The 22,125-nt window shown below is 43.9% G+C and overlaps 1 protein-coding gene across 2 annotated transcripts in view; it reads left to right on the top strand.

The window, feature by feature from the left end:
• The window catches only part of STK39 (serine/threonine kinase 39), a 357,460-nt gene that overhangs the window by 86,465 nt on the left and 248,870 nt on the right, over positions 1-22,125 (top strand). For both annotated transcript variants that reach the window (XM_062187583.1, XM_062187579.1), the window contains exons 3-5: positions 14,795-14,903; positions 18,345-18,486; positions 19,553-19,608. In XM_062187583.1, the coding sequence (XP_062043567.1) occupies positions 14,795-14,903; positions 18,345-18,486; positions 19,553-19,608 (307 nt within the window). The remainder of the gene's footprint in view (positions 1-14,794; positions 14,904-18,344; positions 18,487-19,552; positions 19,609-22,125) is intronic.

The following is a 22,125-nucleotide window of genomic DNA, read 5'->3' as shown; positions in this document are numbered from 1 at the left end:
TTAATTCCCTGAGCGTATATTATATACAGGTCAGTACACTGCATCATCTCATAGCCTGTGCCATGTGTTGCTAACTGGAAGCCATTGTTCTTGTAAGAAACAATGGCCCTGGCATCTTTATCTTGTGAGAGTGTTATGTCATAGAAGTCACAAGTATCAACTTTTTGCTGGCCACTGGAACAACTGCCTTCCCAGTGAAACTGTCTCATTTCCCAGCCGTATTCCCTGCCCTGTCTCCACTCTCCTTGTCCTTATGTAGTGAGTGAAGATTTACACCAGGGTCAGACACGATGACACACAGCAGTTCTGGACAACTGGTTCTGACTGAACCTTGTTTTCTCTATGTAGTGGAGGCTATCAGTAGCTTTGCCAGTGATTATTGCCAAGTTGGTTCTTGGTTTTGCTGAAGAAGAATTCAAGTGGTCATGATTTGTGTAGCCAAGTGCTAACTGCAGTGCCAGCTTCCCTCCCTGAGAATGAAGGGGAAAATAGAAATGTTAGATGAGATCATAGGTTCTAAATAATGGATACTTGAAATCAAATGTATACTGTTGAAATAAATACTGATTTATTCCTCAGAGGTAAGATTGTTCCAGATCTAATATGCATCGATTGATTTCTTTGGCAAATATGTAGTGAACTTTTGCATTGTGTGTTGGCTATAAAAACAGTGAGTTTGGGCTGTGTATGTGGGAGGACAAGGCTGTGTGTGTATTAAGAATTCATTTTGGCTTAAACAACAGTTCTATTAAAATACTACCGAGTAAATGTTTTCCTTGATATCCCATGAATGGAGTGTGATTAAACCAATGCTTTTCCTGTGTATCCCTGTGAATTTTCTTATATGTATTTTAGAGCCTGGCCTCTAACTATCCTGTTCTTTCTGGGTATAAAGATCTTGTGTTCTGTTTTGTCTTCCTCACCGTCCCGATGTAGACACCTGGATAATTTCTGAGATTTCTTAGTCCCCCATTTGTTGTTAACCCCACATTTGTCAGTCCCACAGTGGTGTAATGACTAATTATAGTTAGCTGAACACCCTCTGGGAGATATTTATAGTTTGAGAGCAGAACTTCTTAACTCCATAATTATTAAACCTCGCTAGACGCCAGACGCTGAGCTAGATGCTAGGAAAACAAAGAGGGTTCCTGCTCCCTGGGGAGCCCGTGAGCTAGGAACTGCGTCTCTTCATTTGCGTTTTGGGCCAGTGAGATTTTTTGAGCTGGGGACGTCTGCGCTCTTTCACTGTACTGCCTGACCACAGCACAGCTGACGGGTAGAGGACTGTCCTTTAATGTGTCTTCCGTTGAGGGAGTGCCTGCTTTCCCATGGAGCTGACAGAGGCATCTGGCTGACCGTCTTGCAGCCTCATGTGTGTGGGAAGATGGCCTTGAGGGTTTTTTGAAGGAGCGTGGCTGCCTGGTTCGTGGTCCTCCTCCAGGGTCAGGGGTGCTCCCCTAGGGCACACTTGGAGTCCCTTAAAGTCAATGCATAGGAAAAGGGTTAATCTGCTTTCTTGGATGGCATCTGTTTTTCCAGCCTCTATCGCAAGGTGACAAAAACATTCAGTAAATACAGCACAGTGTCCTTCCTTCTACTCACTGTCAAGTTCGCTTGTTCTGCCCTTCAGGATATCCTCATTTATCTTACCCAGGGATTGCCGAACATTTTAGTTTATCACCTTACAATACTTTCTGATTTTCAGCTTTTGGCTCCATTACTCTGAATTTTTTTTTCCTCTAATCTTGAGTTGGGCTTTTACTCTGTCTTTGATATCTAGTTACAGAACACCCAGCTTCATTGTCTTGTGCCTGCACATGCATCAGTGCCAATTAAAACTTCAGTTTAATTTTCAGGGGCAGATGAGGTACACTCACAGGAGAAGTCATGGCAGTGGGGCCGTGCAGAGTACGTCTTTGTTAGAAAAAAAAAAGGAAGAAGAAAATAGTTAAATGATTACCTTACGAAGTTATGTAATGATCATTAAAATATTTTAGTTTGTGATTCATGATAGATGTGAGCGAAGTGATTTCAAAACAATGACTCCTATAGAAAAGTGATGAGTGATGAATCCTGTGACGGAGAAGCACAGAGCTCCCCAGGGCAGGTGCTGTGTCCTCTGCACAGTGGCTCACCCACGACCTTGGATGAATCAGTTCCCCTCTGGGCTTCAGGCTCCTTAATCCATCAGTGAGGACTTAACAGAAGGTGGCCCAAGTGCTACGATGTTTTTTTTTTTTAATAATTCTAACAAAATCTCTTCTTTTTTTTTTTTTAACTTTTATTTAATGAATATAAATTTCCAAAGTATAGCTTATGGGTTACAATGGCTTCCCCCCTCCCATAACTTCCCTCCCGCCCGCAACCCTCCCCTTTCCCGCTCCCTTTCCCCTTCCATTCATGTAAAGATTCATTTTCAATTCTCTTTGTATACAGAAGATCAGTTTAGTATATATTAGGTAAAGATTTCAACATTTTGCCCATATAGCAACATAAAGTGAAAAGACTACCATTGGATTACTAATTATAGCATTAAATTGCAATGTACAGCACATTAAAGACAGATCCTACATAATTTTTTTTAAAATTAATTAATTTTCTATGCCATTTCCATTTTAACACCATGTTGTTTTTTTTTTTCATTTCCAATTCTCTTTATATACAGAAGAACACTTCAGTATATAATTAGTAAAGACCTCATCAGTTTGTGCCCACACAGAAATGCAAAGTATAAAAATACTGTTTCAGTACTAGTTATAGCATCACTTGGCTTTAGACGACACATCAGGGACAGATCCCACATGGGGTGTAAGTACACAGTGACTCCTGTTGCTGATTTAACAATTTGACACTCCTGTTCATGGCGTCAGTAATCTCCCTAGGCTCTAGTCATGAGTTGCCAGGGCTATGGAAGCCTTTAGAGTTCGCTGACTTTGATCTTATTCCGATAGGGTCATAGTCAAAGTGGAAGTTCTCTCCTCCCTTCAGAGAAGGGTACCTCCTTCTTTGATGGCCCCGTTCTTTCCACTGGGATCTCACTCACAGAGATCATTCATTTAGGTCTTTTTTTTTTTTTTTTTTCCATGATATCTTGGCTTTCCATGCCTGCTGTACTCTCATGGGCTCTTCAGCCAGATCTGAATGCCTTGAGGGCTGATTCTGAGGCCAGAGTGTTGTTTAGGACATCTGCCATCCTATGAGTCTGCTGTGTATCCCACTTCCCATGTTGGATCTTTCTCTCCCTTTTTGATTCTATCAGTTAGTATTAGCAGATACTTGTCTTGTTTGTGTGATCTCTTTGACTCTTAGACCTATCAGAGCTATCAATTGTGAGCTGAAATTGATCACTTGGACTAGTGCGATGGCATTGGTACATGCCATCTTGATGGGATTGGACAAAAATAACAATTACTAGCAAATCATGCTCTGTAATTCAGGATAGAGTCAAGTCACTTTAGTGTTGAGATGGCACAATAAAAACCCACTGTAAATTCATGGATTCAGGTGGATAGTGGGCCATCTTTTCCCCAGGTATACATAATGAAGGAATTTCCCAGCCATTAAGTAGCCTTAAAGGAGATTCAGACATTTGCCGTTTCCTGCCTGTATCATCGGTATTTTGCTGTACCTCGCGACTGTATTCATGGATAGATGAAGACTTTCCTCTGAACAAAGCCACTGCTGTTATTTCGCTTTCTCCTGCTGTTATCTCATTGATTGTTTCTCATTTCTCTGGATCTGCTATTCTGCTGCCCTCCCCTCCCCTCCCCTCCCCTCCCCTCCCCTCCCCTCCCCTCCCCTCCCCTCCCCTCCCCTCCCCTCCCCTCCCCTCCCCTCCCCTCCCCTCCCCTCTCCTCTCCTCTCCTCTCCTCTCCTCTCTCGTGTCCTTCTTCTTGCTGGGAGAATGAGTTAGCTGTGATTTGTAGGTTATTTGGAGAGTAAAGATCAGGATATTTATTTGACTTGATGATCATCTGAGATCAGTAGTTCTTCCCCAACCATTACAGCACAGAGGTTTCTCTCATCCTTTTTCGATTAAATTCTATATGGGGGCTTCTGAATAATTCCTCTAGTCGCAGATTTTCTTCTCTTCCTTTTAATTGATTGAAGTTTAATGGGAATTAAAAAAAAGCTTAAAACCTTGTTTGTGCTGTTTTAGCAAGTCTAAGGACTTGTATTGAGACTTTTCCAGCTTATCCTCAAAGAGTAAGATTTTTGCAGGTTTGTTTTGTTGTTGTTGTTGGATCTATGAAAGTATTTTTCGATTAGTTTTGAAATTAAGAATTTTCTAGTTAATAGATGAATTGTTAATATCCGAGCTCATTAAGAAACTGCATTTGGTTGGTTGGTGTAGAATTTTATATTCCTAGGGCATAGCACTAAAATGTAGGCTTACATGAGTTTGTTTGATATAGGGGTTAGGATGGTCACATCCTATGTTGGAGTACGTGGCTTCTCATCCCAGCTCTGCTCCTGATTCCAGCTTCATGCCCATGTGCACTCTAGGAGGCCAGAGGTGGGAGACCTGCATTGAGTTCCAGACTCCCAGCATTGCTCTTGGCCACGGTAGGGATTTGGAAACTGGGCCAGTGAATGAGAGTTCTCTTCGTCCGTCTGCCTGCCTCTCTGTGCAGGCCTGCTTTGCCAACTCCACTACTATTTTGAACATTTCAGGCCTTGGCAATGAAGTTTTGTATTATCATCTGTCTTTTGCCACTTAGCTTTGTAATTATGTTCATATAATTTGGTTTTGTCCAAGGGTAGCCCAAATGAAGAGGGGATTACAAATGGGAAATTTGGGGATTATTTTGAAGACATTTAAACATTTTTTAAGAAAGAGTAAATGCACTAAATGCAAACTAATTTATTTTTATGTTACATTAGCATAGGAATTTATATGACTTGGTTGGAGAAAACATCTTTTATTCTTGGAACATCAAATTTAAACATTTTAAAACATTTTTAAACATTTTAGTCAGATGATGATTAAATATGCTAATTGAATCACTTTTAGAAATGATTTGCTAAGATGTCTAATATTTAATCCTTTTTTTTCCCCAAAAAGTAAGGAAAATCTAACATTGCAAGAACATGTGTGTTTCTGAGTTTCTATGCTCTTGGTGATAAAGACCCAGGACCAGCCATTTTCAGAGTAGGAGAAAATGGGCAAGACATGCCCACGTGGGATACAACTTTTTAGTGACATCTCCCTGTCTTATGCTTCACTTTTGTCTTCCTCATAGACTTCTGGGAAGTTGCTTGAGTTGAGACAAATGATGTTTTAACCCTTTCGTGTGTTATCTTCTTCGTGTCTTGGTTTTTCCACAGTGGGTGAAACTGCTGCTGAGAAAGGTTGGAGAATGGTAGAATTCCCTCTCACTTTGCCGCAGGGTTGTTCCCCGGCAGAGCCCACGACAGCACAGTGTTCCCAGACACAGCACAGGGGACACACCGGAAGAAAAACGCACCTTTTACCTCCTGTTCCTTCTCGCTTGTCCATGAGGCCAGGTACAGGGGTAGTGTCAAGAGTTGGCTTCAAAGCTTTCCGTTGTGCAGATTGGCTGACAAGAAAGCACATTTGTGTTTTTCTTAAAATTTATTATTTCTTTAGCTTTTTTTTTTTTTTTTTAAATTTGAGAGAGGGAGACACACTCTCTCACACACACACATACACAGAGGGAGAGGGGAAGAGAGAGAGGGAGAGAGAAAGAGAGCGCCCATTTGCTGGTTCATTCCCAAATACCTGCAACAAGCAGGACTGTAGCAGGCCTCAGTCAGGAGCCAGGAGCTCAGTTTGAGTCTCACACAGTGGTGGCAGACAGGCAGCCATGTACTTGGACCATCACCTGCTGCCTCCCTGGATGCACATTACCAAGAGGCTGGAATTGGGAGTGGAGCCAGGACTCCAACCCAGGCTCTCTGATATGGGACCCAGGTGTCCCAACAGGCAGCTTAACCGCTAGGCAAATGTCTGCCCTTGTTTTTGTGTTTAATGTCTCGGACTTGACTTTTTCAACTACATTCAATCACAGACAATTAAAGGATCAAAAAACAGTTGTTTGTAGCTGAATTTGATTCTGCTGCTAGAATGGTAGCTTCAGAGTTTCAGATTCCGTAAGCTCCTGATACCTACTTGTATAAGATATGTGCGTGTGTATACATCTGTATATGTGTATGTGTACTTACACACATAAGAATATTGTTTATTGATGGTGTCTTTTTAATTTCTAAAGATTTATTTATTTGAAAGGCAGAGAGAGAGAGAGAGAAAGAAAGAAATCCCCTGTCTGCTAGTTCACTCCCCAAATGACAGCAACAGCCAGGGCTGGGCCAGGCAGAAACCAGGGCCCAGGAGCTTCTTCCAGGTCTCCCATGTGGGTGCAGGGGCCCAAGCACTTGGGCCATCTTCTGCTGCTTTTCCCAGATGCATTAGATCAGAAGTGGAGCACCTGGGACTCGAACTGGTGACCATTTGGGATGGGATGTCTGCACTGCAGGCGGAAGCTTAACTTTCTATAGCGCAGCGCCAGCCCTTGAATGTCTTTTTTTTTTTTTTTAAGATAAGCATTTTATTACTTTTTTCATTTTATTTGAAAAGCAGAAAGACTGACAGGGGAGGTAGGTAGAGTCAGAAAGACATCTTCCATCTGCTGATTTTTACTCCCCAAATGCCTGCCACAGCCAGGTCTGGGCAGGGCTGAAGCCAGGAGCCCAGAACTCAATCCAGGTCTGAAGTACTTGTGTGTCAGGGCCCCAAGCGCCTGAGGCGTCCCCCGGTGCCTCCTAGGGTATGCATTATTAGGAAGCTGGAATCGGAGGCCGACATAGGACTTGAAACTAGGTCCTGCACTATGGGATGTAAATGATATCTTAACCACTGTGCCAAGTGTGCTCCCCTTCTGATGAATGTCTTTAGCCAGTTCTGAAGGAAAATGGCTCTTCCTCCTTGAGTTTTCTTAACATATTCTAATATCACTGTTTTGTTGTCTGTTTTGCTCCTCTCATTTTTTTTTTTTTTTGTGGAAAATGACTATACTACCGGCTTCTACATTTCCAAGCAAAATTCTTTAGTGCTTTTTAGACAGTCTTTGCAGAGGCTCAATTTGATGACATCATAATCGAGCAAGACGGCCTAGGAGGCACATCCTGTTGTGTCAGCAAGTCGGTGTTCGTTCACCCTTGAAGAGTCCCCTGCTGCTTTGGAGGATTTCCCACGCCTCCACCTGCCAGGACACGCCACGCTTTCACTTCTGCTCCTCCTAGTTTTAAATACGGCAGTCCCTGGGCATCCACTGGAGATTGGTTCCAGGACTCCCTGTGGATCCCAAAATCTGTGCATGCCCAAATCCCTTATGTAAAATGACATGATGTTTGCTTGTGAAACATCTTACCATACATTTATAATACTTAATACAATGTCAAGGGCTAGGTCGATTGTGGTTTTACCATGTTGTTTCAGGGAATAATGACAATGGAAAAAAGTCAGTACATGTTTAGTGCAGAGTCCGTTGTTTTGAGCATTTTCCATCCTTGGTTTGTTGAATCCATTGGTGCCAAAGCTGAGGATATAAAGTGTGGACTGTCCGTGGCTAAAAACACTACTTAAGGTTGTTATAGAATTTAGGCTTTCCTCTTCCTTATTTTTTTCAATGTTTCCTTTTATGCAGATTATTTGGAAATTTCCTATTTCTAATCTTGCCTTCAGTCGGACTAGCATAAATTTAGATATCAAATCACATGAAGATAATTACAAAGCTAAGTGACAAGGGACATTTTTTGAATCCTTTGTAAATGATACCAGATAGAGTATGTGACTTTTCATTCTTTCTTGAATTCGTTTTCCTCTGTTGGTACTTTTCCTCTGAAAGAGGCAGGAGTTTGCTACATAAATGATGTTTCATTTCTATTTTTGTAATTAGCAAAAGTCTCATAGTGATATTTTTTCATGATTGAAAATCACAGTCCAGAAAAGTCTATCGCTCTTACTAGAGCTTTGTTAGTCTTTTCCTTCCATTTCTTGGCTGACATTTGAAACTGCTGAAGTTTGTTTTCTTATTTTTAAAAATGCAGCTACTTCCAGTATTTGGTTATTTATGAATATTGATTAGGTTACCCTTTATAACGTTGCCGATGCTACAGAACTGAAGCTGGAGAATGATTTTTCCCAAAATGTTTTTGTTTGATGTGGTTATCCCTGTAACATTGAAAGAGTCCTTTAAATGCTTTGAGGGTACTGCACACATCTTGTCTTGCTTTTGGAAATGTGTGTTTCATTTGATAGTCTTTATCAATGGTCTGTGTATGTGTCCTTTTTAGATTATGTTGCACTGTGGGAATGTGTCCAGAACCTAAGTATTTCTCCCTGTTTCATGGGAAGAAAAATGCATTGAGTGCTTAGCTTGAAAGCAGTGGTTCTCAGCCTTAGCTGCACATACCATCACCTGGAGCTTCTGAAAATATTCCTCCCCTAGTTGGATCAGCTTCCCCGGGGCTGGGACCCAGGTATTGGTATATTTTTTTTAAGCTCCCCACTGATTTCAGTGTGCAGCCAGGGTGGAGATCCACTGCTCTAGTATAAAGCTAGAAACAGGGTGGCCACTATGTAACTACCCACGATGTTGGAGCATCAGTAGGTTTGATTTCCAATACCTCAAGGCCGAGCAGGGTATTTTGCCACCATTAGCAGATAAAGAAGAATGCATTTAGTATTTAAGGAGGTGTGAAGATATGCTAATTTAGTTAAGTGCAATTTAATATTACGAATTGAAAACTCCACTTAAACTCTTCCCTTCCAGTTAAAAAATCTCTTTCCTCTTAGTGCTCTGTGATTCTCATGATCTCAGTGACAGGACTACCCAGGCTTTAACTGTGTCCTGTCTCCCATCTTCACACTTGTACTACATCTCTTTGTTTTTGTAGTCTTCACGTAAATATGCATATAGTTAGACTCTTTATTCCAAAAGAGTTTGAGCTAGTTTGCCAGGAGACAGGAACAAGGAAAAGATGTTCTGAATTAAATAGAGGGTGAGGCAGGTAGAGAAAACATGTACGGGAACAACACTGAGCAGAGGGTGAAGGTAAAACGTCACGCTCTATGTTGCAGGAAACTCCTGGAGCCGGCAGGACCTGTGAGTCCTGTGATACTGCTGCTGCTCAGGTCTGTCCTCTGTGCCTTTGGGGCTCAGGTGGAACCTTGGGACATTTAAGATCAGTGATCCATGTAGGGGTGCTCATGTACGAAGAAGGGACAGAGACACTGAGGGGAGCAGAGAAAATGACCTTTCAGCATGGGTGTTACGGCCCAGGTGGCCCTCAGGCAGTTTTATAGATTTCGTTTTGTTTGTTTCACAGTGATCCTTGGTATGGATGGTGGTATTGGTCTTGTTGTACAGAGAGGGAATCTGAAGCTCAAGGATGCTGGATGGAGGGGGCCATGTGGCCCAGCAGGGATACCCACATCCCATCCAATGCGGGGGGAGTGCCTGGATGATCCTCAGCTCCTGCTGGTGAAGCCCCTGGGAGGAAGTGGTGATGGCTTGCTTAAGTAGTTACCCTCCCATCCCCAACCCCACCCCGATGTGAAAGACCTTGATTTCGTTCCTATTGGCTTCACCTGGCCCAGCCTTGGCCACTGCAGGCATTTGGCAGTGTGGGTGGTGATAACCGGGGAATGGGAGCTGTCTCTTCTTTTTTTCTGATTATCTGCATATCTCTGTGAACCAAACTAAACCAAACCAAACCAAACCAAACCAAACCAAACCAAACCAAACCAAAGATGCTGAGCAGCTTGCCTGCTTGATGAAGCCAGTAGATGGCAGGGCCAAGCTTCGCGGCCAGCTGTGACAGAGTGTGGCCCTGGAGGCCATATCCTTCCTCCTTGCCCTCAATGCGGTTTATAGGAAAAACAATTTTTTGAGGGGGAGGGGAAAAGCCTTTGTAGCAACATAAGAAAATGTCATAAATACTCAATCATAGTTTTGTTTTTGCAGTTTTTCAGGTTTCTCTTTTTAGGCAGCTTTTTCCCTCTCAGTGCTTCCTGTTTCAGGGTGGGATACTTGCATGTGTTTTGTTTGCTACCAAACCTTCCGTGTCCACACAGGGTGCCTGGGGTGGCTGTGGTGTGGCAGGTGTTGCTGAGGGAGGGGCAGCTATGTGGGTGTTCTCTCTGGATCTGTCTCCCTCGATCCGGATCCGGCTCTGCACAGAGCCTCTCTTTTACAGCTGGATCGGGCACTTGACCTGCCTCCTAATTTGGGGTGGTTTTCTCTAGTGAAATCTCACTGGTGATGCTTTTCAGATGAAGCCGATGAATGCAGAAAATTCAGGACCATGCTGTGGGTTGGTTTTCACTGGAGGACAGAGTCTTGCTCTTTTTTTTTTTTTTTTTAAAGATTTATTTATTTATTTGTAAGTCAGAGAAAGAGAGATCTGAGAGAGAGAGAGAGAGTGAGAGAGAGAGAGAGAGAGAGAATGGTCTTCCATTTGCTGGTTTACTCCCCAATTGGCTGCAATGGCTGGAGCTGTGCAGATCAGAAGCCAGGAGCCAGGAGCTTCTTCCAGGTCTCCCATACAGGTGCAGGGGCCCAAGGACTTGGGCCATCTTCTACTGCTTTCCCAGACCATAGCAGAGAGCTGGATCAGAAGTGGAGCAGCTGGGACCTGAACCGGCGCCCATATGGGATGCGAGCACTGCAGCACTGGCCCCAGGGCAGCCTGCTCTTAACTTTACTAGATTTCCAAAAGGAGCCTTGCCTGTGTTTCTGGCAGATGTGTTGCTTGCATTTCAGTGTTCTGTGATTTTCTTTCCAACGTTGACCCCATGTTTCCCATCCTGGTGAAAACCCTTTCCTGTCCTCCTGAACTTCAAACCACTGTAATACTCTGTCCCCATATTTCCAGCCTTGCTCCCCGCCCGCTCCTCAGGCCAGACTCCTGGCCTCATCCCTGAGCCTATCCTGCACCATCCTTTGCCTCCGCCACCTTCCAGCAGCTCTGCGCCTTCCTCTCGCCTCCCCTCTCCCCTGGCGTCCCGCTGCCTGCCGCCAGAGCTGCTTTGCCACTCACAAGTTGAGTCCAGACTGCAGGGCAGCACAGCACCTGGGAGTCTGTTAGGGATGCAGAGCTTCAGTGTCGCCCTAGGGGATGGATGAGCACTTCCCAGTGCAGGGAGCTCTGCCCCGATCAAGCTGCTGTCATGGAATATGACCCCTCAGGTGACCAGAGTGCTGGAACCCACTTGTTCTGTAAGAAGTTTTGCACTAAATATTTTTGTCATATCGATTTTCTCATCCTTGGGGCAATACTTTGGCTACATCAAGGGGTAGGAACAAATGAATCTGTTTGGGGAGAACTCTCTTTGCCTAGCCATATGAATGAAGTGAGGGCATTGGGAAAAGCTGGTCTAATGTAACTGAGAGACTGTTGCCAAGGAATGACGCAGATAGCAACCATCATCACTGTTTTGAAAAGAAATTGAGCCAGGGGGCACAGTCTTTTAGAAAGACTTTCATTCAAGAAGTATTTATGTTTCTGGGGATAGGTGTTTGGCCAAGTGGTTAAACTACTGGTTGGGACACCTTCACCCCGTGTCCAAGTGTTGGGGTTTAATACCTGGCACCAGCTCCTGACTCCAGCTTCCTGCTGATTCAGACCCTGGGAGGGGAGCGGGTCATAGACCAAGTATTTGGTTCCCTGCCACCCATAGCGGAGACATGGCTTGAGCTCCTGGCTTCCCTGAACCCTCATTGTTGTGGGCATTTGAAGAGTGAACCATAGGATGGGAGCTCTTCTGTTGGTCTCTCTGTCCCTTTCTCTCTCTGTTTCTCAAGTAAATGAAAATTTATATAAGAAGAAATATTTATAGTTTTTAAATTTTTGCTTTCTGATGTTCCCCTAGAAGATAATTAAAGATGTCCAGAGACCCCTTCTTTCATTCTTTTCTTTTTTAAAGATATATTTATTATTTAATTGAAAGAGTTAGAGAGATCTGTCTTCTGTCTGCTGGTTCACTCCCTAAATGGCTGCAACACTCAGAGCTGGGCCAGGCTGGAGGCAGGAACCAGAAGCTTATTAAAACTGATCTCCCATGTGGGTGCAGGATCCTTGGGCCATCTTCTGCTGCTTTCCCAGGCACATTAGCAGGGAGCTGGATCAGAAGTGGATCAGAAGTGGAGCATCCGGGACACGAAACAGCGCCCACAAGAAATGCTAGTGTTGCAGGCAGCAGCTTTACCTGCAATGCCACAATGCTGACCCTTATTTCTCTTTTCTAATAAGCACACACTATACAGATTATGGAGGCTTAGTGATAGCACAGTTCATATCCAAGGTACAGTGACACATGTTTTCCTCTACTGTGAATTTTGCTGTGTCCTTAAGCAGTAGAAGCTTAGGAAAAAGCTGTGCAGTAAAAAGGGTGGTTTAGGAGTGGGGGGTACTGACTGACTCCCTGGTCAGGTGGTTAAGAGGGACAACAGAGGGGCATGGAAGAATGTGAGGGTATGGGTACTCAGGGCCATGCAGAGCCACATACAGGCTCCTCACCCCTTTGTCTTTTTGCTGCTTTTGTGGTAGTGTTGGTAGGAGCAGTATCTGACATGACTCCTCCTTTTTGTTAGAATGTGGTAAGTTGGCTATAGGCTATTCAAAAGTGTTGTATATGCACACAGACACACACACACACACACAGTTTTCTCACTGCATTGTCATAGAGCCCAACACTCTGATGAGGTAGGAAGTGATACTAGCCATCTAAGTGCAAAAGACTAAAAACTGTGTTTTCCCAGACCCTACCCCCAGGTTGCTTCCATGCAAAGGAATTCCCTGCCCTGTGAGCCTTGACTGGTTATTGTGCGCTTTGACTAATGATTTGAAAGTTTGGAGTTAGGAGGCCTTCATTCACACTGAATGTAAAATGGAGGTGACTTGGAGCTGACCTCACTCAGGAGACATCGTTCTCTTGCTGTGCACAAGGGGAGCATGCGTGGAGACTAGACCCTGCCCACCACTGCAGGCTGTCACGGAGCAGGGGCAGGTGACTCGACACAGGAAGGGCCTAGGCTGCGGTCCAGTTCTCCTGCAGAAGCTTCGCATGGTGTCGGCCCTAATGCTGGAAACACATGGAGACGGGTCTTCAGGTTTCCAACCTTGCTCATGTGGCAGAAGTTATTGAATTAAAAAAGTGTCAGATCTAGAAGCATCCAAAAATGGATGAAGAGAATGGAGATGGGAAAGTGTTGGGTGTCTTACAAAAAGAAAACAAGAACTACTGAATTTCTTAGGAGTTTATGTTTGGTGAAAAACATTTTAATTGAACATATGTTGGCCAGGTTATTTGATATAGAATCTTCCTGGTAATTTGAGGGTAGGTATGGCTGGATATGCAAAGATAGCAGTCCATATTGGAGTAGTTAGGTAACTTTGAGTTAATGCAAAGTGAACTAGAAGTCCATAATTATTGAAAATAGTTATGGGCTGCATAATATACTTTTCTTTCATCATAAATGCACGATAGCATGAGTGATTTTTCTTTGATACCTAGGTTATTATAATTTTTGAACAGCATGTTGCCAGTCTGATGCCTTTGAAGGCTAACTCTGGAGTGAAGCTTTATGGGAGTTTGGCAATACTTTAAAACAATAAAACCAAAATCAATTTGATCTTGAGTATTGCAAAAAAAAAATGGTTTATTGAAGATTTCTATTTGTTTTGTTTCAGAGCTTTGTTGTTTTACCTGCTTATGTAAAACTTTTTTTCTTTATAGCAGTATTTCCAAAATGGGATCCACAAACTATATTTTGTTAATATGTATTAAATTATGGCCACTTATTTACTGCATGGCTTCTTGGGGCCTTTGACAGCTTAACATACCTGCTGATTCCTTTCCAGTGAGATTCAGTATCTCATGTTTACCAAGTTTATTTTACTTTCCTGCCCCTCTCCCTGCTTGTTAAAAAAAATTTACTTATTTGAAAGGAGGAATGGGGGCAGAAAGAAAGAAAGGAAGGAAGAACAGAGAGAGATCTGCCGTCTGCTGCTTCACTTCCCAAATGCATGCAATGGACAGGGCTGGGCCAGACAGGAGCTGAGAGCCAGAAACTCAATCTGGGACTCCCATGGGTGCGAGGACCCAGCTACTTGAGCCATCACCTGCTGCCTCCCAGGGTGACTTTCAGCTGGAAGCTGGCATCAGCAGCAGATCTGGGACTCGAACCCAGGCACTGCAATGTAGGGTATAGGCATCCCCAGTGGTATCTTGACTGCTACATTGATTGCCTGCTGTCCCCCTTTCAACCCTTTTTGATGGAGTGTCTACCATAGAAAACAGTTTGGAAAGTGATGCTCTTAGCATTTTCCTATATATTAATTCACTTCTCATCATAGCAGTCCTGAGGAACAGAAAGGTTTGTTGTTCCCTGTTGCATGAGGGAGGAGCTGAGTCCCTCGTGAGTTTAGACTGGCACAGGGACCCAGGTCTCCTGATGGCACACCGACTCGGCCCTGTACGGCCTGGCTCTCTGCTGGCAGAGTGGGCGAAGATCTGGGGGATGGGTTGGCCTCAGGTTCCTCTGCCCTGTGGCGGACCCAAGGGCTCTGATTGGAGCAGTCCGGAGCACTTTCTGATTGGAGTCAGCTGGAAACAAGGGTGAGGGCGTCAGCCACGTGTAACTGCTTTGCAGTAATGGCTCAGTCTGTTCCCCAGGTCTGCCTTGCAGTCGCAAGGATAGCAGGTATCCCACTATGTTTCACCAGTTTCCACCCCTCGGTACTATGTCACGTTTTGCTTTTCTTGTAGAAAGAAATCCAAGCCATGAGTCAGTGCAGCCATCCCAACGTAGTGACCTATTACACCTCTTTTGTGGTGAAGGATGAACTTTGGCTGGTCATGAAATTGCTAAGTGGAGGTAAGTGGGTTTCGTTAACGTTTGCTGCTTTTCTTCTTGCCTGTTCCCTCCCTTTCTTTCAGTTTGTTGGTGATGGTGTATCCAATAAGACTTGAGACTGGATCCCCTCACTTCTGGGCTTACCATTGCCCACGGAATAAAGGCCAGCTGTCTTAGCACTGATGCTCATGAAGCCTTTCACCATTTGCCTTAATTTCCCAGAATACCCGTGTCCCCTTCTCCATGTATTTAGCGCCCCACTGTTCGAGGTGCAGCGATGGCCTTGCCTGTGCTCTGCCCGACCTTAGATGCCCTTCCTTCCTTTCCACAGTTCAAGCCCTGAGAAGTCTCATGCCCTCCGTAGCCACTGCTTCCTCCCTTCAGAAATGGTGCTGAGCGTTCCTCTTTCAACCCTTTCTTTTTAATGTGACTCAAGTCTTTAACACACTGCACTCTACTGAATTATTGTTTCAGCGCTACTTCTGAGAGGTTCCTGTGATGATGGAGACGGGCTGTAGCTGGGCTGTCCACTTCCCACTAGTGACACACAACTCTTGAGCACAGGGAATGTGGCTGGTGTGACTGACAGACTGAGCTTCCTCTCAGTTTTAACTGACTGACTTTTAAATCACCTCATGTAGTTAGAGACGGTGGTATTGGACAGTAGAGATTTGGGTAGTGGATCTTCTGGAAAAAGAACCATGTGATGTACTTCAAATTCATTGAATCTGGCATTCAGTCAATACTCAGTAAATGTTACTGCAACTGACATGGAGAGAAACACATGCTAAATTGTGTTTGGATCAGAAGTAGTACTGTTTTCATCCTGTGGTTGCATTTCTACAGCATTTAAAAATTTTTAGTAAAGATTTACCTATTTGAAAGGCAGAGAAAGAGAAGAGAGAGAATTCTTTATGTCTGCTGGTTCACTCCCCAAATGCCCACATCAGCCTGGGCTGGGCCAGGCTGAAGCCAGGAGCCTGGAACTCCTCTGTGGTCTGTCACTTGGGTGGCAGGGACCCAAGCACTTGAGCCATCCTCTGATAACTCCTGGGATGCATTAGCAGAGCTGGACTAGAAGTGGAGGTGCTGGAACACAAACTGATATGCTGGTATGAGATGTGGGCATCCCAGCTGGTGACTTAACCAGCTGTACCACCCACTTCATTTGACAGACCTGAGCGTCTAAGCTTAGAAAGCCCTTGTGGCTTCCTCAGCATATCTCTTCATCTTGTGTGTCTCTTTCTTGGGCATCTCTCCCAGGATATAGATCTGAGAGCTCACATAGGGTTTAGGGGCAGAGAAAGGACAAGGCCAAAGCTGGGCTAGTGGGATTTGTGTGACTTAGCCCATTCTCATCTCCAGACCCAGTTCTAGCTAAGGCTGAATACAAAGATCAACTCTATACTAAGATTTCAACAGTTTGCACCCACACAGACACACAAAGTATAAAGTACTGTTCGAAGACAAGTTTTACTGTTAATTTTCATAGTACAACTCATTAAGGACAGAGGTCCTACATGTTATTTATTTATTCATTTGAGAAACTCTCCTTGGTCACGCAGGGCCAGAAAATGAGATGAGAGTGGCATTGTAACTGGCTTGAGTCAGCTGGCGTCAGTCTTAGCAGGGTACTAGGGGAGAACTTAGTTCTGTTCCCAGTCTTCCTCAATCCTATTGGACTTTGTTTTCCTGAGTGCCTGCATAGGGTTTTTTTTTTTTTTCCCCAGAAAGTGAGAGACATAGGTTTTTAATTAAGTAGAAAAGAAACAAAAGAAAGAGAAAAGCTGCTGGAGCTGGCTGCAGAGCTGCTCCCTGGAGGTCGGTCCTGCTCTGCTCCCAGGATCGTCGTAACCCATTCCCTTCTGAGTGCTTCCACCAGGGCAGAGAGTCCCACATGTGCTGTTCAAGCTGAAGGTGTCGGCTCAGTCCACCTTTGACTTTTAGAAACTTGAGACCGGTCTCCTGTTTTCTGAGGACCTGAGATAAAACTCCTGGTCTTTTTACAGGAGTCTGACTTAGGCCTCCTGAGCTTTGGGAGGAGGAGTGGGCTGAGCGGGTCTGCACAGGTAAAGGAGACAAGGGCAGATGCTGCTTGCTCTCCTTCCAGCAGGCCAGAGATGCATGCATGCCCCATGTGCTGTTATCCTTATACAATAAAAATAAAAGGTGGCCTTCAATTACCATTTTTTTTCTAAATGACCCAAACATCCAAGAGTCACCAGATACGCAGATTTTTTTTCTCTCCCAGGAGACTAAAATCTGTTTGTTTTCCTTTATAATATTTTATCACATCGAATCTCTTAATGATTGAGTCTTATGCAGTAATATCTGATGGGGAAACCGAATCCACTTAGCTAATTCCAGAGAGCCTAGAGCAAAATTCAGGTCTTGAGGTAAGCTGTTTGTTAACTCTTCAGAAATGTGGAGCCCTCAGGTAACTTGGCTTTCTAAAATGACCTGGAGGTTTGGGATATTAATTAACGTGTGTTGAAACTCAAATTCTCAGTGCCAAGGATACTAATCTACATATGGTAAGAAAGTACTGGTTACTTATTTTCTTATTATAACGTCAGTTCGTCAGGCAGCGAGTAAGTGATGTAAAGATTGGTGGAGTCAGGCCGGCGCTGTAGCTTAACAGGCTAATCCTCCGCCTTGCGGCGCCGGCACACCGGGTTCTAGTCCCGGTTGGGGCGCTGGATTCTATCCCGGTTGCCCCTCTTCCAGGCCAGCTCTCTGCTGTGGCCTGGGAGTGCAGTGGAGGATGGCCCAAGTCCTTGGGCCCTGCACCCACATGGGATACCAGGAGGAAGCACCTGGCTCCTGGCTTCAGACCAGCACGATGCGCCGGCCGCAGCGGCCATTGGAGAGTGAACCAACGGCAAAGGAAGACCTTTCTCTCTGTCTCTCTCTCTATCCACTCTGCCTGTCAAAAAAAAAAAAAAAAAAAAAAAGATTGGTGGAGTTGCAGAACAGAGCCTCCTGGTTCTGGCAGAGCTCTGGCGGCAGCATACTCATCCCCCCAGCTGCCCTCCTGACCCATGTCTGCCCTGTTGGGAAGGCGCTGAAGGCCCTCCGCCCAGTAACTCACTGCTCCCTTCTTTCCTGGCCTGCCATTCCTTTCTTTGTTACTTCACACTTCTTGAACCCCCTTTGGAATGTGTACCCAACTGCATGTCCAGGAAACGGCCCTGACCAGTCTTCTGCCTCCCAACCCACAGTCCTCCCCGTGAAGTTGACACCAGAAATGTTCTCACAAACTTAGATTTTGTGTTGCTGTGTGCGGGGCTGCCATTCAATTGCTAGTATGCCTTGGGAATGTTTGCATTAAATAAATAAGCAAAAAAATTGTATTTTGAGGTTGCTGTTTAATTTTGTTAATAGTAGAGGAAGCCCTGTTCTTAAAGGTTAAAGAAGGGGCTTATGAAATCACCTGCTCAGCTCTTCTGTTTGCCCACTTAGGTTCCATGTTGGATATCATAAAATACATTGTCAACCGAGGAGAGCACAAGAACGGTGTTCTGGAAGAGGCCATCATAGCAACAATTCTTAAAGAGGTCTTGGAAGGCTTAGACTATCTGCACAGAAACGGTCAGATTCACAGGTATGGTCTCTGCAGAGATGGTTCAGGTCTGCTGTTTGGATCTAGCCCTACTTTGTAAAGCATTTGGGGGGAACCCATGTTGCAGGTGCGGGTCCGCGTTACTTCCAACTTAAGCTAAATATATGTGAAAAAGTACTTACAAAGAAATGAGAAAACATGTAGATGGAATTAGGTTGACATCATAGGGATTAGTTTATCTGTTTTCACTGAAATAAGAACAGAATATAAAAAGTGCTGAATGTACTCATTAAAAAATCACTTGACAGAAGTACTCCTAAAGTGTACTCAGTTGAATATGATACTGTCTCTGACTTTCAAATACAGGTCAGACCGTTCTGAACATTAATTTGTTAATTATTTTTGACATGGTGGCTAGAGGGAAGCAGAAGATACCGTTTTCATCTCCTTTTGTGACGTGAAATACTAATTCTTTAAATAACCAAACAGCATAGAATGTGAGGGCCTGGTCTTTTTAGTGGGTTAGTGGTACTTGAGTTGTTAGGCATTCTGTTATGTATACAGCCATTTACCAGTAATATTGACAATGTAAATTCACTCCTCTGAGTTATAATTGAGCTTTATATTTGATGGTATCTACTATAGTTTTCTTTTATGTTTTTAAAGACTTTTTTATTGATTGATTGGAAAGGTAGAGTGTCAGGGAGAGAGGGGAATGGGTAGAAGAGAGAGAAGAGGGAAGAGAGACATCTTTCATCTGCTGGTTCATTCCCCAAATGGCTGAAAAAGCCAGGTCTGGGCTTGCTGAAGCCAAAACCTGAACTCCCTCCTGGTTTCCTAAGGTGCATTAGTAGGAGCTGGATTGGAAGTGGAGCAGTCAGGACTCAAACTGGCTCTCCTATGTTTCTCAATAATTAGGAAAAAATACTGCTTAAGAAATCTAACCTATTTAACAGTTACCTTTGTAAGTTTTAACATCAGTAATGTAATTTCAATGTTTATGAAATAACAATTACGTCAAACAGTGGCATTTTGATTTTTAAAGCATTCCTAAGTGCATCAGTGCAATATAATGCCACAACTCAGTTTCCCATTGTTTTTCTAACAGAGACTTGAAAGCTGGCAACATTCTTCTGGGTGAAGATGGCTCCGTACAAATAGCAGGTAAAGCTGAGAAAGATAAAAATCCTCTGCTTGTTTACAAGAGCAAACAGTTTCAGGAAACACGGAATCATTCCTATGAATAAATGCATGTAATCTCTTTTAAGAATGTATCTGGGCTGCCCTGTTTTGTAACACATGAATTTAAAAAATGTTTGGGTGCAAAGCCTAACATGGTTTCTTAATGTTTTGATAAATCTTCCTTAGATCTACGTGTAAATAATGCTATTTTAGTACAGAGTGTTGCGGCAAACAGTTTTACTTCCAATTTTATGATGTTTTTGACCTTTCAGGTTGAATAGTGGTGATAGTTACAATAATAACTGCAAAAAAAAATACTTTTTGGAAAAGGGTTTTTGATGAGTTTGAAAGCTGAAAGTGTTGCATACATTACTCAGAAAATCCTTGGTTTCTGTGAACCCTGAAGATCATATTTTGTTCTGAAGTCTGACCCAACAGGGCTGTTGTTGACAGTTGTCTGGTCGGGGAGGCAGCAAGTGTCTTGATTGAACACCTCAAATGGTCTCCTGCCAGGCTCAGAGCCTTGCATGTTGCGGCATAATCCAAAAAGGCCAGCATAAAAAGTAGCCCTGGCCCTGTTAACTCTCATCTCACCCCACGTCCACCAAGGCCTGCCTTGGCGATCCTTTCAGGAGGCCCCGTCTCTCAATGGTGATGCTTCCTTCCCTGTACCGACTGTCCCTGCCATTCCAGGGTGCTCAGCCTTCTGGCGTGCAGGCACCAAGGGTGGTTGGCAGCACTTCCTATACCTCCTTTGCTAAAATTCACTGATCTGGCCTCTGTTGTTGAAGAATATTGAAGTTGGCTGCAAATGTTTAATCAGCCCATTCTGCTTCCTTTTGAGTTGGGGTGGACAGCATGTACATTTTCCTGTATAGATATAGGACCTTCACATACCTGGTTACTAGACCCACATTTATCATAATCTCGAGTGTCAGTTTGTCTAGACAAATCTGAGGGCTTGAGGGTTATCAACAGAAGTGCATGAGTTCAGCAGAGAACAAACGTCCAACACAGGGAATGAGCTTTGAGTCACCTTCTTACTCCATTGTTTGCCCCTGTCCAGGTGTCGGAGAACCTGTCAGAAGAGGTCCTGGCTTGTGTGATGAGCAGGAGGCTGACCTCAACCTCTGATCTGGGATAGGTCGACCTTAGGGAACTTTTTATTTTGTTTTGTTTGTTTTTAAAGGATGGATGTCAGGTTTTGAAAATGCAAATGAAAACAGGAAATTTGTCTCAAGTCAACTCTTTCTTCCCTGTTGAACTAAGAATAGGAGTGATTAATCTAAGACCCCTGGGGAGGCGCTCTGTGTACTGGTTCAGCATAGAGGCTTTAGAATCACACGCGGCTGATTTGATACCAACACAGTCAAACCACAGTTTCCCCATCCCTGAGTTGGTGATCACAATGCCTGACTTGGAGGCAGACACAGATATCTCCTAAAGTAGCTGCACCTTAAGATCTGGGCCCCTGTGAGCACCACAAAGGTAGCCAGCCACAAAGTATTTCTTTTCTTTTCTTTTTTGAAAACTATTTATTTTTTGAAAGAGTTACAGAAAGAGGGAGAGAGGGAAAAGCAAAGAAATCTTCTGTTCTCTAGCTTACTCCTTGTATGGCTGCGACAGCCCTGGAGGGGCCAGGCCATAGCTGGAGCCAGGAGCTTCTTCTGGGTCTCCTACGTGGGCGGCAGGGGCCCAAGCACTTGGACCATCTTCCAAGGCTTTCCCAGGCCATTAGCCGGAGCTAGTTTGGAAGTGGAACAGCCGGGACAGGAACTAGAGCCCATAGGAGATGCTGGCATTGGAGGTGGCTATGTTACAGCCAAAAAGTATTTCTGTGTAAGAATTATTAATTTTTCTGAAATGATCCTAAAAGAAAAGGTCCAAATCTATAAGACTTCAATTATTTCATATGACTTTTTACTTTTAAAGAGATACTTACATTTGCTTTGAACTTTGTATTCATAATTTTGTATAATTTAATAAGGGTGTTCCCAATTTTACGTAAGATTCTTGTCCCTTGAAACCTGTATCCACCCCTTTTTATAGGATTGCAAATAGGTAAATAAAGGTGTGAAATATTTATCACAATCACTAGAATGGACAGTGAACAGGAACAGGTAACTGAAGAAAATGAAAGGCGGCCCTTACTGAAAGGGAAAATGTGCTCAAACACACTCCAGCAGAAATGTGCTGATTAAAACTGTTTCAAGATATTGTTTGTTACAAATCCAGAAGTTCAGTGGTGTGCTGCTGTTTTGGCCTGTGGGAAATGGCATTTTCATACCTTGTTGGTAGCAGTGCAATATGTTATACCCATGGTTGGGGGGGAATCAGGTGGCATCTCTTAAACTGCCTTGTCCTAGCAGTCCCATGGAATGTCAGAGTGAGCTCACAGAAACCGTTCATGTGCATCGCCCCACTTTACTCTAAGTGACATCAAGTCCTCTGCTTGAGGTCAGCCATTGAGGGAGTATTTGCCCCTGGGAATAAGCAGGC

The sequence above is a fragment of the Lepus europaeus genome, chromosome 1 (genome assembly GCF_033115175.1).
Source record: "Lepus europaeus isolate LE1 chromosome 1, mLepTim1.pri, whole genome shotgun sequence".
Lineage (NCBI taxonomy): Eukaryota > Metazoa > Chordata > Mammalia > Lagomorpha > Leporidae > Lepus > Lepus europaeus.
The sequence above is the reverse complement of the archived record's forward strand: the minus strand, read 5'-3'. Positions and strand labels throughout refer to the sequence as shown.